The 20,792-nt window shown below is 43.2% G+C and overlaps 1 protein-coding gene across 1 annotated transcript; it reads left to right on the top strand.

Moving 5' to 3' along the window:
* Positions 1-6,939: 6,939 nt before the first annotated feature.
* Positions 6,940-15,393, top strand: prok1 (prokineticin 1). The gene is made up of 3 exons (XM_036988917.1): positions 6,940-7,429; positions 12,581-12,706; positions 13,223-15,393. The coding sequence occupies exons 1-3, from the start codon at positions 7,355-7,357 to the stop codon at positions 13,340-13,342; spliced, it is 321 nt and encodes a 106-aa protein (XP_036844812.1). The 5' UTR covers positions 6,940-7,354; the 3' UTR covers positions 13,343-15,393.
* Positions 15,394-20,792: the final 5,399 nt, after the last annotated feature.

Below are 20,792 nucleotides of genomic sequence, written 5' to 3'. Positions count from 1 at the left end.
AAATTTAAATAACTTCACAGATCTTCATTGTAAAGGGTTTAAACACTGTTTCCCATGCTTGTTCAATGAACCCTAAACAATTAATGAACCCCAGAAATGTCTGGGAACTTGCAGGTGCCTTGGTGGAAGAGTGGGGTAACATCTCACAGCAAGAACCGACAAATCTGGTGCAGTCCATGAGGAGGAGATGCACTGCAGTACTTAATGCTGCTGGTGGCCACACCAGATACTGACTGTTACTTTTGATTTTGACCCCCGTATGTTCAGGGACACATTATTCCATTTCTGTTGGTCACATGTCTGTGGAACTTGTTCAGTTTATGTCTCAGTTGTTGAATCTTGTTATGTTCATACAAATATTTACACATGTTAAGTTTGCTGAAAATAGACGCAGTTGACAGTGAGAGGACGTTTCTTTTTTTTTCTGAGTTTATATATAATTTATCGGCACAATCTATTTTACAATAGTTGTATTGTGTTTGTTTTTAGTCCTGGCCTTCCTCAACCTCTCCCATCTATTTCTGATGTCCATCCAGTTTGATTTCTATTTGCCATATATTTTTAACTGTGCTATTTCACAAAAGTTCTGAACCTATAAACATTTTACAGACCCCGTATGTCTTACATTTGTTATCTTGTTGTTATTAGTCCCAACGTTCAGCTCCATTCAACCCCTCCCCTATATATTTTTCAACTGTGCTGTGATGTTTCACAAAAGTACTGATACTTTTCTATTCTGATAGTTTCTACAGATTGTAAATTAAAGCTACTTTTTTTTTTGCCAAAAGTATTCTTATATTATTGATCAATTGACTTTGAGTTTTCAGATCACCCAGAAGTGCTATCTGCAGAGTTCGCTCCAGGTAAAGGTCCAGGTCTTCAACCATTCCTGGACCTGTGACCAAAAACGAGCTACATATATAAAATAAATGAACTAATGACTCTGATAGGAGAGGTGGAAATATTTTGTCTTCTCTCATCGTATTGCTGTATTTTTGTTCCCCATAAAGGTGTCTAGTCGTGGCCAAAAGTTTTGAGAATGACAAATATACATTTTCACAAAGTCTTCTGCCTCTGTTTGTATGATGGCAATTTGCATAAACTCCAGAATGTTATGAAGAGTGATCAGATGAATTTCAATTAATTGCAAAGTCCCTCTTTGCCATGCAAATGAACTGAATCCCCCCCAAAAACATTTCCACTGAATTTCAGCCCTGCCACAAAAGGACCAGCTGACATCATGTCAGTGATTCTCTCGTTAACACAGGTGTGAGTGTTGACGAGGACAAGGCTGGAGATCACTCTGTCATTCTGATTGAGTTCGAATAACAGATTGGAAGCTTCACAAGGAGGGTGGTGCTTGGAATCATTGTGCTTCCTCTGTCAACCATGGTTACCTGCAAGGAAACACATGCCGTCATCATTGCTTTGCACAAAAAGGTCTTCACAGGCAAGGATTTTGCTGCCAGTAAGATTGCACCTAAATCAACCATTTATCGGATCATCAAGAACTTCAAGGAGAGCGGTTCAAATGTTGTGAAGAAGGCTTCAGGGTGCCCAAGAAAGTCCAGCAAGCGCCAGGACCATCTCCTAAAGTTGATTTAGCTGCAGGATCGGGGCACCACCAGTACAGAGCTTGCTCAGGAATGGCAGCAGGCAGGTGTGAGTGCATCTGCACGCACAGTGAGGTGAAGACTTTTGGAGGATGGCCCGGTGTCAAGAAGGGCAGCAAAGAAGCCAATTATCTCCAGGAAAAACACCAGGGACAGACTGATATTCTGCAAAAGGTACAGGGATTGGACTGCTGAGGACTGGGGTAAAGTCATTTTCTCTGATGAATCCCCTTTCCGATTGTTTGGGAAATCCGGAAAAAAGCTTGTCCGGAGATGACAAGGTGAGCGCTACCATCAGTCCTGTGTCATGCCAACAGTAAAGCATCCTGAGACCATTCATGTGTGGGATTGCTTCTCAGCCAAGGGAGTGGGCTCATTCACAATTTTGCCTAAGAACGCAGCCATGAATAGAGAATGGTACCAACACATCCTCTGAGAGCAACTTCTCCCAACCACCCAGGAACAGTTTGGTGACAAACAATGTCTTTTCCAGCATGATGGAGCACCTTGCCATAAGGCAAAAGTGATAACTAAGTGGCACAGGGAACAAAACATGGACATTTTGGGTCCATGGCCAGGAAACTCCCCAGACCTTAATCCTATTGAGAACTTGTGGTCAATCCTCAAGAGGTGGGTGGACAAACAAAAACACACAAATTCTGACAAACTCCAAGCATTGATTATGCAAGAATGGGCTGCCATCAGTCAGGATGTGGCCCAGAAGTTAATTGACAGCATGCCAGGGCAGAATGGAGAGGTCTTGAAAAAGAAGGGTCAACACTGCAAATATTGACTCTTTGCATCAACTTCATGTAATTGTCAATAAAAGCCTTTGACACTTATGAAATGCTTGTAATTATACTTCAGTATTCCACAGTAACGTCTGACAAAAATATCTAAAGACACTGAAGCAGCAAACTGTGGAAATTAATATTTGTGTCATTCTCAAAACTTTTGGCCACGACTGTACTTTGCCCAAGTCAGGGAGGACAGGGTTCTGGATGATTTCTGTCCTATCGGTCCTCAGAGGCCTGCTGCTTCTCTTCTGCTGACAAGGCAGAAACAAGGGAATGTAATTATGTAGCCAGGAGTCCTTCAGAGAAATCCATCACCTGCTACACAGCATTCTGGGTAATGTGTTGCTGACTAACCCATGGGGTATACTTCCTCTCCTCTCATCCCTCTCTTCGTCCCTAAATCAGAAACCTGCATATCCTATTGACACCTCCCTGTCCATTACCATCACACACCCCTCTTCACCGCCTCCGCCCACACACACAGATAGTCCATCCTCGTCCACTTTACGGCCAGAGGGAGTTGGTGAAAAGGAATAGGTGTCTTAACTGCTATTAGTTACTGTATATCAATCAGTACTGCACATATCTGTCCACAGACGGTCCCTTGATTGACCTTTAACTCACAATGAGTCATCACACTAGTATATGATATGGGGCACACAATATCACACTAGTATATGATATGGGGCACACAATATCACACTAGTATATGATATGGGGCACACAATATCACACTAGTATATGATATGTGTCACACAATATTGTCATGCTATACTGTACCTCTCTATCCCATTTAAAGGGCAGTTTAGTATAGAGAGATCCTGGGCTGCTTCTCATTTAAAGGGCAGTCTAGTCTAGAGAGATCCTGGGCTGCTTCTCATTTAAAGGGCAGTCTAGTCTAGAGATCCTGGGCTGCTTCCCATTTTAAAGGGCAGTCTAGTCTAGAGATCCTGGGCTGCTTCTCTTAAAGGGCAGTCTAGTCTAGAGATCCTGGGCTGCTTCTCATTTAAAGGGCATTCTAGTCTAGAGATCCTGGGCTGCTTCCCATTTTAAAGGGCAGTCTAGTCTAGAGAGATCCTGGGCTGCTTCTCATTTAAAGGGCAGTCTAGTCTAGAGATCCTGGGCTGCTTCCCATTTTAAAGGGCAGTCTAGTCTAGAGATCCTGGGCTGCTTCTCATTTAAAGGGCAGTCTAGTCTAGAGATCCTGGGCTGCTTCTCATTTAAAGGGCAGTCTAGTCTAGAGATCCTGGGCTGCTTCCCATTTTAAAGGGCAGTCTAGTCTAGAGATCCTGGGCTGCTTCCCATTTTAAAGGGCAGTCTAGTCTAGAGAGATCCTGGGCTGCTTCCCATTTTAAAGGGCAGTCTAGTCTAGAGATCCTGGGCTGCTTCCCATTTTAAAGGGCAGTCTAGTCTAGAGATCCTGGGCTGCTTCTCATTTAAAGGGCAGTCTAGTCTAGAGATCCTGGGCTGCTTCTCATTTAAAGGGCAGTCTAGTCTAGAGATCCTGGGCTGCTTCTCATTTAAAGGGCAGTCTAGTCTAGAGATCCTGGGCTGCTTCCCAAATAGCTCCCTAGTGTACTACTTTTGACAAGAGTTTTGAAGTAACTCTGTAATGAAAAGCACTATTCAAATTAAATGTATTATTATTATTATATTTAGTGCACTATGCTGCCCTAATAGGGCGAAAGAGCAGTAACTGTACATTTGGTCAAAAAATGAGTTATTTAAAAATATAAAATAATAATACTTGAAAAACATGCTTTATCATGTGTACAAATATCATGACTCAATTGTGTTGTATTATGGAGAAAATGGGGGGTCATGTTTGCAGTAACTGTAAGAAGTTAAAGTGAAACCATGGAAAAAGGCATTCGCTGGCATTACTCCCGTCAGTTACTGCCTTTTCGCTTGGTTTCACTGAGCTTTGGGCTGCAGTGTCTACGGTAAACTTTGATATTATTTATTGTTCTTTGCTAATACAAGTATCAAACTATATGACACTGACAGCCACATACAATGAAATATTCTAACACAAGTTTGTCAAAAAAAAATAATAATAATAATTGCCATGGAAAAGTGTTCCAGTGGCTGTACCAAGCAAGAAGGCAGTAACTGTCTTTTTGGGTTCAAAGGTCATGTCACTGGTCAGGGTAAATATGAACTTTAAAAAATGACCTCATAGTAAGACAACAGATAACCACATCTCCAATGATCTGCCTACAACTCATTCGGCTGGACAATAAAAAATAACTTTGAAGTCATTTTTCTCAGTTTCTCTCTATGAGCAGTTACTCCATAAAAAAAAGACAGAATACGGTTTGCAACTGCCTCATTGTTTTCAGTAGAAAGTTGTGATCGATTATGTAGTGATTTACCTGAAAGCCTCGTCTTAGAAAGAGACGATGGGCCGACCGGAAGTGTGAGCTGCAATGACATTCTATTTCTATGGCAATAACTTTGGGGTCTTCTATGACGGATGGTCCTGTCTCCGCTCCAGACAAACAGATGGACACCTTGGGACCAGGATGTTACATAAATCCCATTACAGTCCAAAAGCCTGGGCTGGGTTTCTACAACCCTAAACTAACATATGGAATTGTTTTAAGATGGTCATACCATGGATCATTTAACTATTTGATTTTAGGAACCCTATAGGTGTAAAAAAATATATATATATATATTTGATGAAACATTGAATTTGGTCTTACTGCTATTAGCCCATAGAAACACAACGAATAACAGATTCATATATGGAAAAACAGATTAGTCCAAAAATAAATCAAAACAATGTCTTGAAGTATCTGAGAGCGATAAGAAAACTCATATAGCATATATATATATATATATATATATATATATATATATATATATATATATATATATATATATATATATATATATGACATGTATACCTTCGACGTGGAAATTCCCTATTCACTTCCATAAATGTTTTGTCCCGGTAGCAGGTGTCTTTCAGTCCCGTGACATACTGTACTAGTGTGTATTCATAAAGCCCTTTCAACAGACATGCTGGTCAGTCAGTCACCACTGTTGGTCTGGTCACTTACTCAGAATACGGAGCTATACTTGGAATAGGAAGAGGTATATACAGTACATTCGGAAAGTATTCAGACCCCTTTAATTTTTCCACATTTTGTTACGTTACAGCCTTATTATAAACTTGTTTAAATTGTCCCGTCCCCCCCATCTATCTACACACAATACCCCATAATGACGAATCAAAAACAGGTTTTTATACATTTTGGCAAATTTGTTAAAATTAAAAAACGGAAATATCACATTTACATACGTTTTCAGACCCTTTTACTCAGTAATTTGTTGAAGCACCTTTGGCAGCTATTACAGCCTCGAGTCTTCTTGGGTATGATGCTACAAGCTTGGCACACCTGAATTTGTGGAGTTTCTCCCATTCCTTCCTGCAGATCCTCTCAAGGTCTATCAGGTTGCATGGAGAGCATTGCTGCACAGCTATTTTCAGGTCTCTCCAGAGATGTTCGGTTGGGTTCAAGTCTTGGCTCTTTTTGGGCCACTTAAGCCCATTCAGAGACTTGTCCCAAAACCATTCCTGCCTGCGTTGTCTTGACTGTGTGCTTCCAACATTGTCCTGTTGGAAGATGAACCTTCACCCCAGTCTGAGGTCTTCAGTGCTATGGAGCAGGTTTTCATCAAGGATCTCTCTGTACTTTGCTCCGTTCATCTTTCCCTTGATCCTGACTAGTCTCTCAGTCCCTGCCGCTGAAAAACATTGTCACAGCATGATGCTGCCACCACCATGCTTGGCATTCAGGTGAAAGAGTTCAATCTGGATTTCATCAGACCAGAGAATATTGTTTCTCATGGTCTGAGAGTCTTTAGGTGCATTTTGGTAAACTCCAAGCGGGCTGCCATGTGCCTTTTACTGATGAGTGGATTCCATCTGGTCACTCTACCATAAAGGTCTGATTGGTGGAGTGGTGCAGAGATGGTTGTCCTTCTGGAAGGTTTTCCCATCTCCACAGAGGAACTCTGGAGCTCTAGCAGAGTGACCATCTGGTTCTTGGTCACCTCCCTGACCAAGGCCCTTCTCCCCCGATTTGCTCAGTTTGGCTGGGCGGCCAAATCTATGAATAGTCTTGGTGGTTCCAAACTTCTTCCATTTAAGAATGATGGAGGCCACTGTGTTCTTGGGGACCTTCGATGCTGCAGAAATATTTTGGTACCCTTCCTCAGATCTGTGCCTCGACACAATCCTGTCTCGGAACTCTACGGACAATTCCTTCGACGTCATGGCTTGGATTTTGCTCTGACATGCACTGTGGAATGTGGGACCTTATATAGACAGGTGTGTGTTTCTTTCAAAATCATGTCCAATCAAGTTGTAGAAACATCTCAAGGATGATCAATGAAATTTTGAGTCTCATAGCAAAGGGTCTGAATGTTTATATAAATAAGGTATTTCATTTTATATACATACATACATACATACATACATGGGGGGTCAGGGGAGAGGGAGAGGATGAAAGAGAGAGAGAGAGAGCTTGGACATGACACCAGGCACAGTGAGTCAGACGGACAGCACAAGAAGGAGAGAGTGACAACAGAAAGTAGCTACTGCGCTGAAGGGGGCTACAGTATTGCTGTGTTGAGTAGAGACTGACAACAGAAAGTAGCCACTGCGCTGAAGGGGGCTACAGTATTGCTGTGTTGAGTAGAGACTGACAACAGAAAGTAGCCACTGCGCTGAAGGGGGCTACAGTATTGCTGTGTTGAGTAGAGACTGACAACAGAAAGTAGCCACTGCGCTGAAGGGGGCTACAGTATTGCTGTGTTGAGTGGAGACTGACAACAGAAAGTAGCCACTGCGCTGAAGGGGGCTACAGTATTACTGTGTTGAGGAGAGAGTGGTACCCTACACTATCCTGTGCTACTGTTGCTGCTACGGCCATGGGGACCAGGGTCCTGCTTCTCTCCATCTTAATGATTTCTTTCAACTGGTCCATGGGGGCTGTCATCACTGGGGTGAGTGACAAACCTTTCATTCATAAGCTGTGTGGAAATTTGAACTAATAGAGTTGTCATTGTGAAACGTACGATTGAAAGTAGAGAGAGACAGATGCAGAGAGAGTAGGGGTCATTAGAAGTGACAGTTGGAAGCTAGAGAGAGAGATGCAGAGAGAGTAGGGGTCATTAGAAGTGACAGTTGGAAGGTAGAGACAGAGATGCAGAGAGAGTAGGGGTCATTAGAAGTGACGGTTGGAAGGCAGAGAGAGACAGATACAGCGAGAGTAGCGATCATTAGAAGGTAGAGAGAGTAGGGGTCATTAGAAGGTAGAGAGAGTAGGGGTCATTAGAAGGTAGAGAGAGTAGCGGTCATTAGAAGTGACAGTTGGAAGGTAGAGAGAGAAATGCAGAGAGAGTAGGGGTCATTAGAAGTGACAGTTGGAAAGTAGAGACAGAGATGCAGAGAGAGTAGGGGTCATTAGAAGTGACAGTTGGAAGACAGAGAGAGACAGATACAGCGAGAGTAGCGGTCATTAGAAGGTAGAGAGAGTAGGGGTCATTAGAAGGTAGAGAGAGTAGGGGTCATTAGAAGTGACAGTTGGAAGGTAGAGAGAGTAGGGGTCATTAGAAGTGACAGTTGGAAGGTAGAGAGAGTAGGGGTCATTAGAAGTGACAGTTGGAAGGTAGAGAGAGTAGGGGTCATTAGAAGTGACAGTTGGAAGGTAGAGAGAGTAGGGGTCATTAGAAGTGACAGTTGGAAGACAGAGAGAGACAGATACAGCGAGAGTAGCGGTCATTAGAAGGTAGAGAGAGTAGGGGTCATTAGAAGGTAGAGAGAGTAGGGGTCATTAGAAGTGACAGTTGGAAGGTAGAGAGAGACAGATACAGAGACAGTTGGAAGGTAGAGAGAGAGACCAGCGGTGGAAAAACCCAATTTTCATACCAGAGTAAAAGGAAAGAAACCTTAAAAGAAAATGACTCAAGTAAAAGTCACCTAGTAAAATACTACTTGAGTAAAAGTCACCTAGTAAAATACTACTTGAGTAAAAGTCACCTAGTAAAATACTACTTGAGTAAAAGTCACCTAGTAAAATACTACTTGAGTAAAAGTCACCTAGTAAAATACTACTTGAGTAAAAGTCACCTAGTAAAATACTACTTGAGTAAAAGTCACCTAGTAAAATACTACTTGAGTAAAAGTCTAAAAGTATTTGGTTTTAAATATACTTAAGTATCAAAAGTAAAAGTATAAATAATTTAAAATGTCTTATATTAAGCAAACCAGAAAACACGATTTTCTTGTTTTTTAATTGACGGATAGCCAGGGGCACCGTTCAACACTCAGACATCATGTACAAACAAATGATTTGTGTTTATTGAGTCTGCCAGATCAGAGGCAGTAGGGATGACCAGGGATGATCTCTGTTTAGTGAGTCCTCCAGATCAGAGGCAGTAGGGATGACCAGGGATGTTCTCTGTTTAGTGAGTCCACCAGATCAGAGGCAGTAGGAATGACCAAGGATGTTCTCTGTTTAGTGAGTCTGCCAGATCAGAGGCAGTAGGAATGACCAGGGATGTTCTCTGTTTAGTGAGTCTGCCAGATCAGAGGCAGTAGGAATGACCAGGGATGTTCTCTGTTTAGTGAGTCTGCCAGATCAGAGGCAGTAGGGATGACCAGGGATGATCTCTGTTTAGTGAGTCCTCCAGATCAGAGGCAGTAGGGATGACCAGGGATGTTCTCTGTTTAGTGAGTCTGCCAGATCAGAGGCAGTAGGAATGACCAGGGATGTTCTCTGTTTAGTGAGTCTGCCAGATCAGAGGCAGTAGGAATGACCAGGGATGTTCTCTGTTTAGTGAGTCTGCCAGATCAGAGGCAGTAGGAATGACCAGGGATGTTCTCTGTTTAGTGAGTCTGCCAGATCAGAGGCAGTAGGAATGACCAGGGATGTTCTCTGTTTAGTGAGTCTGCCAGATCAGAGGCAGTAGGAATGACCAGGGATGTTCTCTGTTTAGTGAGTCTGCCAGATCAGAGGCAGTAGGAATGACCAGGGATGTTCTCTGTTTAGTGAGTCTGCCAGATCAGAGGCAGTAGGAATGACCAGGGATGTTCTCTGTTTAGTGAGTCTGCCAGATCAGAGGCAGTAGGAATGACCAGGGATGTTCTCTTGATAAGTGCGTGAATTAGACCATTTTCATGTCCTGCTAACTATTCATAATGTACTAAGTACTTGTGGGTGTCATGGAAAATGTAAGGAGTAAAAAGTACATCATTTTCTTCAGGAGTGTAGTGGAGTAAAAGTTGTCAAAAATATAAATAGTAAAGTACAGATACCCCCAAAAAGTATTTTTACTTAGGTATTTACACCACTGAGAGAGACAGATACAGAGAGAGTAGGGGTCATTAGAAGGTATAGAGAGAGAGACAGATATAGAGAGAGTAGGGGTCATTAGAAGGTATAGAGAGACAAATATAGAGAGAGTAGGGGTCATTAGAAGGTATAGAGAGACAGATATAGAGAGAGTATGGGTCATTAGAAGGTAGAGAGAGACAGATATAGAGAGAGTAGGGGTCATTAGAAGGTAGAGAGAGAGTAGGGGTCATTAGAAGATAGAGAGAGAGACAGATATAGAGAAAGTAGGGGTCATTAGAAGGTATAGAGAGACAGATACAGAGAGAGTAGGGGTCATTAGAAGGTAGAGAGAGAGAGACAAATATAGAGAGAGACAGAGAGTAGGGGTCATTAGAAGGTAGAGAGAGAGAGACAAATATAGAGAGAGACAGAGAGTAGGGGTCATTAGAAGGTAGAGAGAGAGACAGATACAGAGAGAGTAAACACCAAATTGAGACTCTGCATGCAGAATTCTGCAAAAATATCCTGTGTTTCCTGGTTCCAGTTTCCTGTTTCCAGTCTGTATGTGTTTCCAGTCTGTATGTGTTTCCTGTTTCCAGTCTGTATGTGAATCCTGTTTCCAGTCTGTATGTGAATCCTGTTTCCAGTCTGTATGTGAATCCTGTTTCCAGTCCGTATGTGAATCCTGTTTCCAGTGGGTAAGTGTTTCCTGTTTCCAGTGGGTATGTGAATCCTGTTTCCAGTGGGTATGTGAATCCTGTTTCCAGTCTGTATGTGAATCCTGTTTCCAGTGGGTATGTGAATCCTGTTTCCAGTGGGTATGTGTTTCCTGTTTCCAGTGGGTATGTGAATCCTGTTTCCAGTGGGTATGTGTTTCCAGTGGGTATGTGTTTCCAGTGGGTATGTGTTTCCTGTTTCCAGTGGGTATGTGTTTCCAGTGGGTATGTGTTTCCTGTTTCCAGTGGGTATGTGTTTCCAGTGGGTATGTGTTTCCTGTTTCCAGTGGGTATGTGTTTCCAGTGGGTATGTGTTTCCTGTTTCCAGTGGGTATGTGTTTCCAGTGGGTATGTGTTTCCTGTTTCCAGTGGGTATGTGTTTCCTGTTTCCAGTGGGTATGTGTTTCCTGTTTCCAGTGGGTATGTGAATCCTGTTTCCAGTGGGTATGTGTTTCCTGTTTCCAGTGGGTATGTGAATCCTGTTTCCAGTGGGTATGTGTTTCCTGTTTCCAGTGGGTATGTGTTTCCTGTTTCCAGTGGGTATGTGAATCCTGTTTCCAGTGGGTATGTGTTTCCTGTTTCCAGTGGGTATGTGAATCCTGTTTCCAGTGGGTATGTGTTTCCAGTGGGTATGTGTTTCCAGTGGGTATGTGTTTCCTGTTTCCAGTGGGTATGTGTTTCCTGTTTCCAGTGGGTATGTGAATCCTGTTTCCAGTGGGTATGTGTTTCCAGTGGGTATGTGTTTCCAGTGGGTATGTGTTTCCTGTTTCCAGTGGGTATGTGTTTCCTGTTTCCAGTGGGTATGTGTTTCCAGTGGGTATGTGTTTCCTGTTTCCAGTGGGTATGTGTTTCCTGTTTCCAGTGGGTATGTGTTTCCAGTGGGTATGTGTTTCCTGTTTCCAGTGGGTATGTGTTTCCTGTTTCCAGTGGGTATGTGTTTCCAGTGGGTATGTGTTTCCTGTTTCCAGTGGGTATGTGTTTCCAGTGGGTATGTGTTTCCAGTGGGTATGTGTTTCCTGTTTCCAGTGGGTATGTGTTTCCTGTTTCCAGTGGGTATGTGTTTCCTGTTTCCAGTGGGTATGTGTTTCCTGTTTCCAGTGGGTATGTGTTTCCTGTTTCCAGTGGGTATGTGTTTCCAGTGGGTATGTGTTTCCTGTTTCCAGTGGGTATGTGTTTCCAGTGGGTATGTGTTTCCTGTTTCCAGTGGGTATGTGTTTCCAGTGGGTATGTGTTTCCTGTTTCCAGTGGGTATGTGTTTCCAGTGGGTATGTGTTTCCAGTGGGTATGTGTTTCCAGTGGGTATGTGTTTCCTGTTTCCAGTGGGTATGTGTTTCCAGTGGGTATGTGTTTCCAGTGGGTATGTGTTTCCAGTGGGTATGTGTTTCCTGTTTTCAGTGGGTATGTGTTTCCTGTTTCCAGTGGGTATGTGTTTCCTGTTTCCAGTGGGTATGTGTTTCCAGTGGGTATGTGTTTCCAGTGGGTATGTGTTTCCAGTGGGTATGTGTTTCCATTTGGTATGTGTTTCCAGTTGGTATGTGTTTCCAGTGGGTATGTGTTCCTGTTTCCAGTGGCTATTTGTTCCTGTTTCCAGTAGGTATGTGTTTCCTGTTTCCAGTGGGTATGTGTGGTCAGAGTCAGAGCTTTACTACAACACCAGACCGACACAGAAAACCTGCAACCAAACTGAGTAAAAAATGTGTGATGGTCATCTCTCTCTCTCTCTCTGCCTCTCTCTGTCTTTCTGTCTTTCTCTTTTTCTCTCTTCCCCACTTTATTTCTCTCTCTCTCTGTCTCTCTCTCTCTCTCTGCCTCTCCCTGTCTTTCTCTCTTTCTCTTTCTTTCCCTTTTTCTCTCTTCCCCACTTTCTTTCTCTCTCTCTCTGTCTCTCCCTCTCTCTCTCTCTCTGTCTCTCCCTCTCTCTCTCTCTCTCTCTCTCTGCCTCTCCCTGTCTTTCTCTCTTTCTCTTTCTTTCTCATTTTCTCTCTTCCCCACTTTCTTTCTCTCTCTCTCTCTCTCTCTCTCTCTCTCTGCCTCTCCCTGTCTTTCTCTCTCTATATATATATCTCTCTCTCTCTCTCTCTCTCTCTCCCCATCTCTGTCAGGCGTGTGATAGAGATGTTCAGTGTGGGTTTGGTCTATGCTGTGCTGTCAGCCTGTGGCTTAGGGGACTGCGGATGTGTATTCCACGAGGGGAAGAGGGGGACGAGTGCCACCCCTTCAGTCACAAGGTGAGGAACACACGCGCACGTACGCGCACACACACACACACACACACGCAAACACACATTCATATGCTTGATGGCACGTACTGGCTGGCACACGTACTCACACATGCACAAACACTCACACACTCCGGTATACACACACAAGCGCACGCACACACACAAACACACAGAAGTGCACACACACATGCACAAACATACATACAGCAGTTGTTGCTTAGGATGATAACTTCTGAAGTTATTGACATGTTTTCATCATGAATCAAACCAATGGAAGTAATACATCACTTTGATCGTCTGGAGATCGGCTCAGCCTCCAGCCGGGTTAGTTCACTCCACAAAGTTTATCTCTGGGAATTGACAACTGAATGGTTCTCCATTTCCCGTTGGAATTGTTCCATGATCTCTGGTGGCGTTTGGCCAAGTCTGTTCATTTAGCCCATAGAGCTGTTGGCTCAATGTGATTTAATGGATCCTAAGGGAGAAGTTGAATCAAATGTAGATCATGTATTTTTCTTCCAGGTGCCCTATCCAGGAAAAAGACAGCATCACACCTGTCCATGTCTTCCTCATTTGGTCTGTACCAGCTACACAGGTAGCACATACAGGTGTACCAAAGACTTCAAAAACCTAGACTTTTGATGACAGAGGAGGAAGAAGAGGAGAGAGAAGAAGAGGAGAAAGATGGGAAACAATGACAGCAGCACATTCAATCACACACGACCTTCACTCTTTTCCCTTTTACTTAGTCCCTCAATCACACACAACCTTCACTCTTTTCCCTCTACTTAGTCCCTCAATCACACACGACCTTCACTCTTTTCCCTTTGACTTAGTAACCTCAATCACACACGACCTTCACTCTTTTCCCTCTACTTAGTCCCTCAATCACACACGACCTTCACTCTTTTCCCTCTACTTAGTCCCTCAATCACACACGACCTTCACTCGTTTCCCTCTACTTAGACCCTCAATCACACACGACCTTCACTCTTTTCCCTCTACTTAGACCCTCAATCACACACGACCTTCACTCTTTTCCCTCTACTTAGTCCCTCAATCACACACGACCTTCACTCTTTTCCCTTTGACTTAGTAACCTCAATCACACACGACCTTCACTCTTTTCCCTTTGACTTAGTAACCTCAATCACACACGACCTTCACTCTTTTCCCTCTACTTAGTCCCTCAATCACACACGACCTTCACTCTTTTCCCTCTACTTAGTCCCTCAATCACACACGACCTTCACTCTTTTCCCTTTTACTTAGTCCCTCAATCACACGTCATACCTTCACTCTTTTCCCTTTAACTTAGTAACCTCAATCACACACGACCTTCACTCTTTTCCCTCTACTTAGTCCCTCAATCACACACGACCTTCACTCTTTTCCCTCTACTTAGTCCCTCAATCACACACAACCTTCACTCTTTTCCCTCTACTTAGTCCCTCAATCACACACGACCTTCACTCTTTTCCCTTTGACTTAGTAACCTCAATCACACACGACCTTCACTCTTTTCCCTCTACTTAGTCCCTCAATCACACACGACCTTCACTCTTTTCCCTTTTACTTAGTCCCTCAATCACACACGACCTTCACTCTTTTCCCTCTACTTAGTCCCTCAATCACACACAACCTTCACTCTTTTCCCTCTACTTAGTCCCTCAATCACACACGACCTTCACTCTTTTCCCTCTACTTAGTCCCTCAATCACACACGACCTTCACTCTTTTCCCTCTACTTAGTCCCTCAATCACACACGACCTTCACTCTTTTCCCTTTTACTTAGTCCCTCAATCACACACGACCTTCACTCTTTTCCCTCTACTTAGTCCCTCAATCACACACAACCTTCACTATTTTCCCTCTACTTAGTCCCTCAATCACACACGACCTTCACTCTTTTCCCTCTACTTAGTCCCTCAATCACACACGACCTTCACTCTTTTCCCTTTGACTTAGTAACATCAATCACACACGACCTTCACTCTTTTCCCTCTACTTAGTTCCTCAATCACACACGACCTTCACTCTTTTCCCTCTACTTAGTCCCTCAATCACACACAACCTTCACTCTTTTCCCTCTACTTAGTCCCTCAATCACACACGACCTTCACTCTTTTCCCTCTACTTAGTCCCTCAATCACACACAACCTTCACTCTTTTCCCTCTACTTAGTCCCTCAATCACACACAACCTTCACTCTTTTCCCTTTGACTTAGTAACCTCAATCACACACGACCTTCACTCTTTTCCCTCTACTTAGTCTTTGTTCTATATACTATAGGAACTGTTATATTTCATGAGAATATAACATCTGTAAATACACCTCACTGTGCCCCACTGGCCACCAAAGACATGCCAAGACAATATATACATGCTAAACTGTGCCAAGAAAGATACATAGCTAAATGTTTTCTTTTTTTATGTATGTACCAATTGCAGACTATAGTTTTAATACACAGGCCTGTCAAAAGCTTGATGTAAATCATAATAATATACGGTTTAATTCATATGCAAATGTGATGTTTTTATTTATGATCAACATTTTTGCAAATTAAACTCACTGTATCATACCACTGTATCATACCACTGTGAAAAATATGTACTTACACTGTGTGTTGTCTGTTGTTGTTATGTAAGTAATTATGTAAGTTATATATACTGAACAAAAATATAAACTCAACATGCAACAATTTCAATGACTTTACTGAGTTACAGTTCATATAACGAAATCAGACACTTCAAATAAATAAATTAGGTCCTGGGTGGGCCTGGGAGGGCATAGACCCACCCACTGGGGAGCCAGGCCCAGCCAATCAGAATGAGTTTTATTACAGACAGAATTCATTCATCAGCTGTCCGGGTGGCTGGTCTCAGACGAAGCCAGATGTGGAGGTCCTGGGCTGGACTGGTTACACGTGGTCAGCGGTTGTGAGGACGGTTGAACGTACTGCCAAATTCTCAAAAACGACATTGGAGGTGGCTTATGGTAGAGAAATTAGCATTCAATTCTCTGGCAACAGTTCTGGTGTACATACCTGCAGTCAGCATGCCAATTGTATGCTCCCTCGAAACTTGTGGCATTGTGTTGTGTGACAAAACTGCACATTTTAGAATGGCCTTTTATTCTCCCCAGCAGAAAGTACTGCTGTGTAATGAGCATCCTGTTTCTGTTTCTTGATATGACACACCTGTCAGGTGGATGGATTATCTTGGAAAAGGAGAAATACTAACTGGGATGTGTATAAAAAAAATTGTGCACAAAATTTGAGAGAAATCTGTTTTTTTTGTGCATACGGTATGGAACATTTCTGGGGATCTTTTATTTCAGCTTATGGGACCAACACTTTACATGTTTTTTTTGTTTAGTGTAATATCTTATCTCTTAGTGAAAGTCCATACCTCTTTGTTTTACTTGAGTATTACGTGGCCGTAATCAGCCTCTTCAAAAAAAAAAAAACAACCTGGAGCCCTTGCCTTTCCTATGACTGAAACATGTGAGAATCAATGTCAAATGAGTCCGGAACTAAGGTTGTATTCAACATATGTTGTGGCCATAGAAACATAATTGGGATCAAAGAGATTGTCAATACAAGTCGTGACTCTGACTCAGAAAACAGTTTTAGTTATATATTCATAGCTGCGTTCTGTTTGTTAACAAACACAATGTTTTCCCAGCCAATCAGTCAATTAGAAAGCGTCATAATTAAGCACTGTACTGTCCCTTACACATTCCTCATAATCATCATCATCATCGTCATTTGGTTCCCGATTGTCGCAGCGGTCTAAGGTGCTGCATCTCAGTGCAAGAGGCGTCACTACAGTCCCTGGATCGATTCCAGGCTGTATCACATCCGGACGTGATTGGGAGTCCCATAGGGCGGCGAACAATTGGCCCAGCGTCGTCCGGGTTTGTCTGGGGTAGGCAGTCATTGTAAATAAGAATTTGATCTTGACTGACTTGCCTAGTTAAATAAAAAAATATTAGCGTTTTGATTTATAATGTGGAGGATGCCATACCAAAGCAGTATATATCCTTTCAAGGGTTCGAATTGTGTCCAGCACGTCATCTTTATGTTGTTGTTCTAAAGTAGAAAAGAAACAAGCATTTTCATCTTTAAACTGGTTAAAATGTGATCTTTAAATGTGCTATCAGAGACGACCTCTACTACACCTTCAGACATTCTGTTTAAGGTACTGATAACCAACGCCTGATTACAGACCAATTGTTCATTACTGATGTAGATAAACTTGTGCTGGTCAGTCAATATTCTGTGTATTGTCTGTGACATTGACCTTTTTCTTCATATATTGCTGTTGTTGAACGCTGTTATCAAATAACTTTGGCAACGGCAAGCTCGTCTACTTTCCAAATGGAAACATGGGACATTTTGATAAGATTCTGCAAAGATACATTCAGCATTACTTAGTCCCCATATAGGTGCAGTGAAATATGTTGCTGTAGAGGGTACGACGCCCCCCCCAGGAGCAAATTAGGGTTAACGACAGATATTCTCTCCTTGTCGTCTCACGCTTCACAAAACAGTGATTGAGTTACGTTATTAGCCTAAATTATGACTATGCAATCTATTCATCACATAAAGAATGGTAGCCTATCTTACATAAGTTTTTGCTATGATAGATGCACGCAATCCTTTAATATAAAAGTTACATTTTATGGTGAAAAAAAAAGAGCTTCCCTAAACTTGAAACTCACGTGCCGCCTACGCATGTCGGCATTTGAAGGCGGCCTTGTTGTGATTTGATCATATGTACTACGCGCCTATTTCACGTTGCACACAAGTAAATGAGACGATATACGATGAGGTTGGGTAATGGTCGACACTATACACCGAGTTACAAAACATTAGGGACACCGGCTCTTTCCATGACACAGACTGACCAGGTGAATCCAGGTGAAAGATATGATCCCTTATTGATGTCACTTCTTATATCCACTTAAATCAGTGTAGATGAAGGTGAGGAGACCTGGTTAAATAATCATTTGTAAGCCTTGAGACAAATGAGACATGGATTGTGTATGTGTGCCATTCAGAGGGTGAATGGACAAGACAAAAGTTTTAAGTGCCTTTTAACGGGCTGTGGTGGTAGGTGCCAGGCGCACCGGTTTGAGTGTGTGAAGAACTGCAACGCTTCTGGGTTTTTCAGGCGCATCAGTTTCCCGTGTGGATCAATAATGGTCCACCACCCAAAGGACATCCAGCCAACTTGACACAACTGTGGGAAGCATTGGAGTCAACATGGGCCAGCATCCCTGTGGAACGCTTTTGACACCTTGTATAATCCATGACCCTACAAAAAAAAGAAATATTAGCTAGTCGTCCCTGATGGTTTGTACACCCAGTGTATGTGCCGTTCCACAGACGTTTAAACCTAATATTGCAGAGATAATTCATGGTTGGGGTCATTTTTGTTTGTTTTTGCTGTTCTCCAAATAGTAGTATAGAGTTTTTAAACTGTGTAGAAATGCAGTAACTGAGCTTCAACTTTTTTTTTAAATCCCCACTTTGCCACATCCTGTTTATCTGAACTGACCCCCCCATACCCTAGGTTTATCTGAACTGACCCCCCCCATACCCTAGGTTTATCTGAACTGACCCCTCATATCCTAGGTTTATCTGAACTGACCCCCCATACTCTAGGTTTATCTGAACTGACCCCCCATACTCTAGGTTTATCTGAACTGACCCCCCCATACCCTAGGTTTATCTGAACTGACCCCCCATACTCTAGGTTTATCTGAACTGACCCCCCCATACCCTAGGTTTATCTGAACTGACCCCCCCATACCCTAGGTTTATCTGAACTGACCCCTCATATCCTAGGTTTATCTGAACTGACCCCCCCATACCCTAGGTTTATCTGAACTGACCCCTCATATCCTAGGTTTATCTGAACTGACCCCCCATACTCTAGGTTTATCTGAACTGACCCCTCATATCCTAGGTTTATCTGAACTGACCCCCCCCATACCCTAGGTTTATCTGAACTGACCCCCCCATACCCTAGGTTTATCTGAACTGACCCCTCATATCCTAGGTTTATCTGAACTGACCCCCCATACTCTAGGTTTATCTGAACTGACCCCCCCATACTCTAGGTTTATCTGAACTGACCCCCCCATACCCTAGGTTTATCTGAACTGACCCCCCCATACCCTAGGTTTATATGAACTGACCCCCCCATACTCTAGGTTTATCTGAACTGACCCCCCCATACCCTAGGTTTATCTGAACTGACCCCCCCATACCCTAGGTTTATCTGAACTGACCCCTCATATCCTAGGTTTATCTGAACTGACCCCCCCATACCCTAGGTTTATCTGAACTGACCCCTCATATCCTAGGTTAATCTGAACTAACCCCCCCATACCCTAGGTTTATCTGAACTGACCCCTCATATCCTAGGTTTATCTGAACTGACCCCCCCATACCCTAGGTTTATCTGAACTGACCCCTCATATCCTAGGTTTATCTGAACTGACCCCCCCATACCCTAGGTTTATCTGAACTGACCCCTCATATCCTAGGTTAATCTGAACTAACCCCCTCATACCCTAGGTTTATCTGAACTGACCCCCCCATACCCTAGGTTTATCTGAACTGACCCCCCATACCCTAGGTTTATCTGAACTGACCCCTCATATCCTAGGTTTATCTGAACTGACCCCCCCATACCCTAGGTTTATCTGAACTGACCCCTCATATCCTAGGTTTATCTGAACTGACCCCCCATACTCTAGGTTTATCTGAACTGACCCCTCATATCCTAGGTTTATCTGAACTGACCCCCCCATACCCTAGGTTTATCTGAACTGACCCCCCCATACCCTAGGTTTATCTGAACTGACCCCTCATATCCTAGGTTTATCTGAACTGACCCCCCATACTCTAGGTTTATCTGAACTGACCCCCCCATACCCTAGGTTTATCTGAACTGACCCCCCCATACCCTAGGTTTATCTGAACTGACCCCTCATATCCTAGGTTTATCTGAACTGACCCCCCCATACCCTAGGTTTATCTGAACTGACCCCTCATATCCTAGGTTTATCTGAACTGACCCCCCATACTCTAGGTTTATCTGAACTGACCCCTCATATCCTAGGTTTATCTGAACTGACCCCCCCCATACCCTAGGTTTATCTGAACTGACCCCCCCATACCCTAGGTTTATCTGAACTGACCCCTCATATCCTAGGTTTATCTGAACTGACCCCCCATACTCTAGGTTTATCTGAACTGACCCCCCCATACTCTAGGTTTATCTGAACTGACCCCCCCATACCCTAGGTTTATCTGAACTGACCCCCCCATACCCTAGGTTTATATGAACTGACCCCCCCATACTCTAGGTTTATCTGAACTGACCCCCCCATACCCTAGGTTTATCTGAACTGACCCCCCCATACCCTAGGTTTATCTGAACTGACCCCTCATATCCTAGGTTTATCTGAACTGACCCCCCCATACCCTAGGTTTATCTGAACTGACCCCTCATATCCTAGGTTAATCTGAACTAACCCCCCCATACCCTAGGTTTATCTGAACTGACCCCCCCCATACCCTAGGTTTATCTGAACTGACCCCCCCATACCCCTAGGTTTATCTGAACTGACCCCCCCATACCCTAGGTTTATCTGAACTGACCCCCCCATACCCTAGGTTTATCTGAATTGACCCCCCATACTCTAGGTTTAGCTGAACTGACCCCACTGTGGCACAGACTAGTATCCATATATATTTTGCTTTCTAGATTAGATGACAGACTGTTCTTTAACATTGTTCCTGAAGCATATTTACTTTTGCTACATAGGCGTTTTATATTTGTAACCACTTCACACTTCTTATCTGAAGTTGTGTTATCACGTAGTGCTCCAAATGGCACCCTGTGCCCTACATAGTGCACTACTTCTGACCAGAGGCATATGGGCCCTGTTCAAAAGTAGTGCACTATATAGGGGATAGCATGCCATTTTTGGACATTACCCATAGCTTTGACATTGTGTGCTGAAGGAGGGCATTGACATGGTCGATTGGCTGTGGGATTGGGTCCTGGTGT

This window comes from Oncorhynchus mykiss, chromosome 9, assembly GCF_013265735.2.
Source record: "Oncorhynchus mykiss isolate Arlee chromosome 9, USDA_OmykA_1.1, whole genome shotgun sequence".
NCBI lineage: Eukaryota > Metazoa > Chordata > Actinopteri > Salmoniformes > Salmonidae > Oncorhynchus > Oncorhynchus mykiss.
Note: the sequence above shows the minus strand (reverse complement) of the source record. Positions and strands in the feature narration are given on the sequence as shown.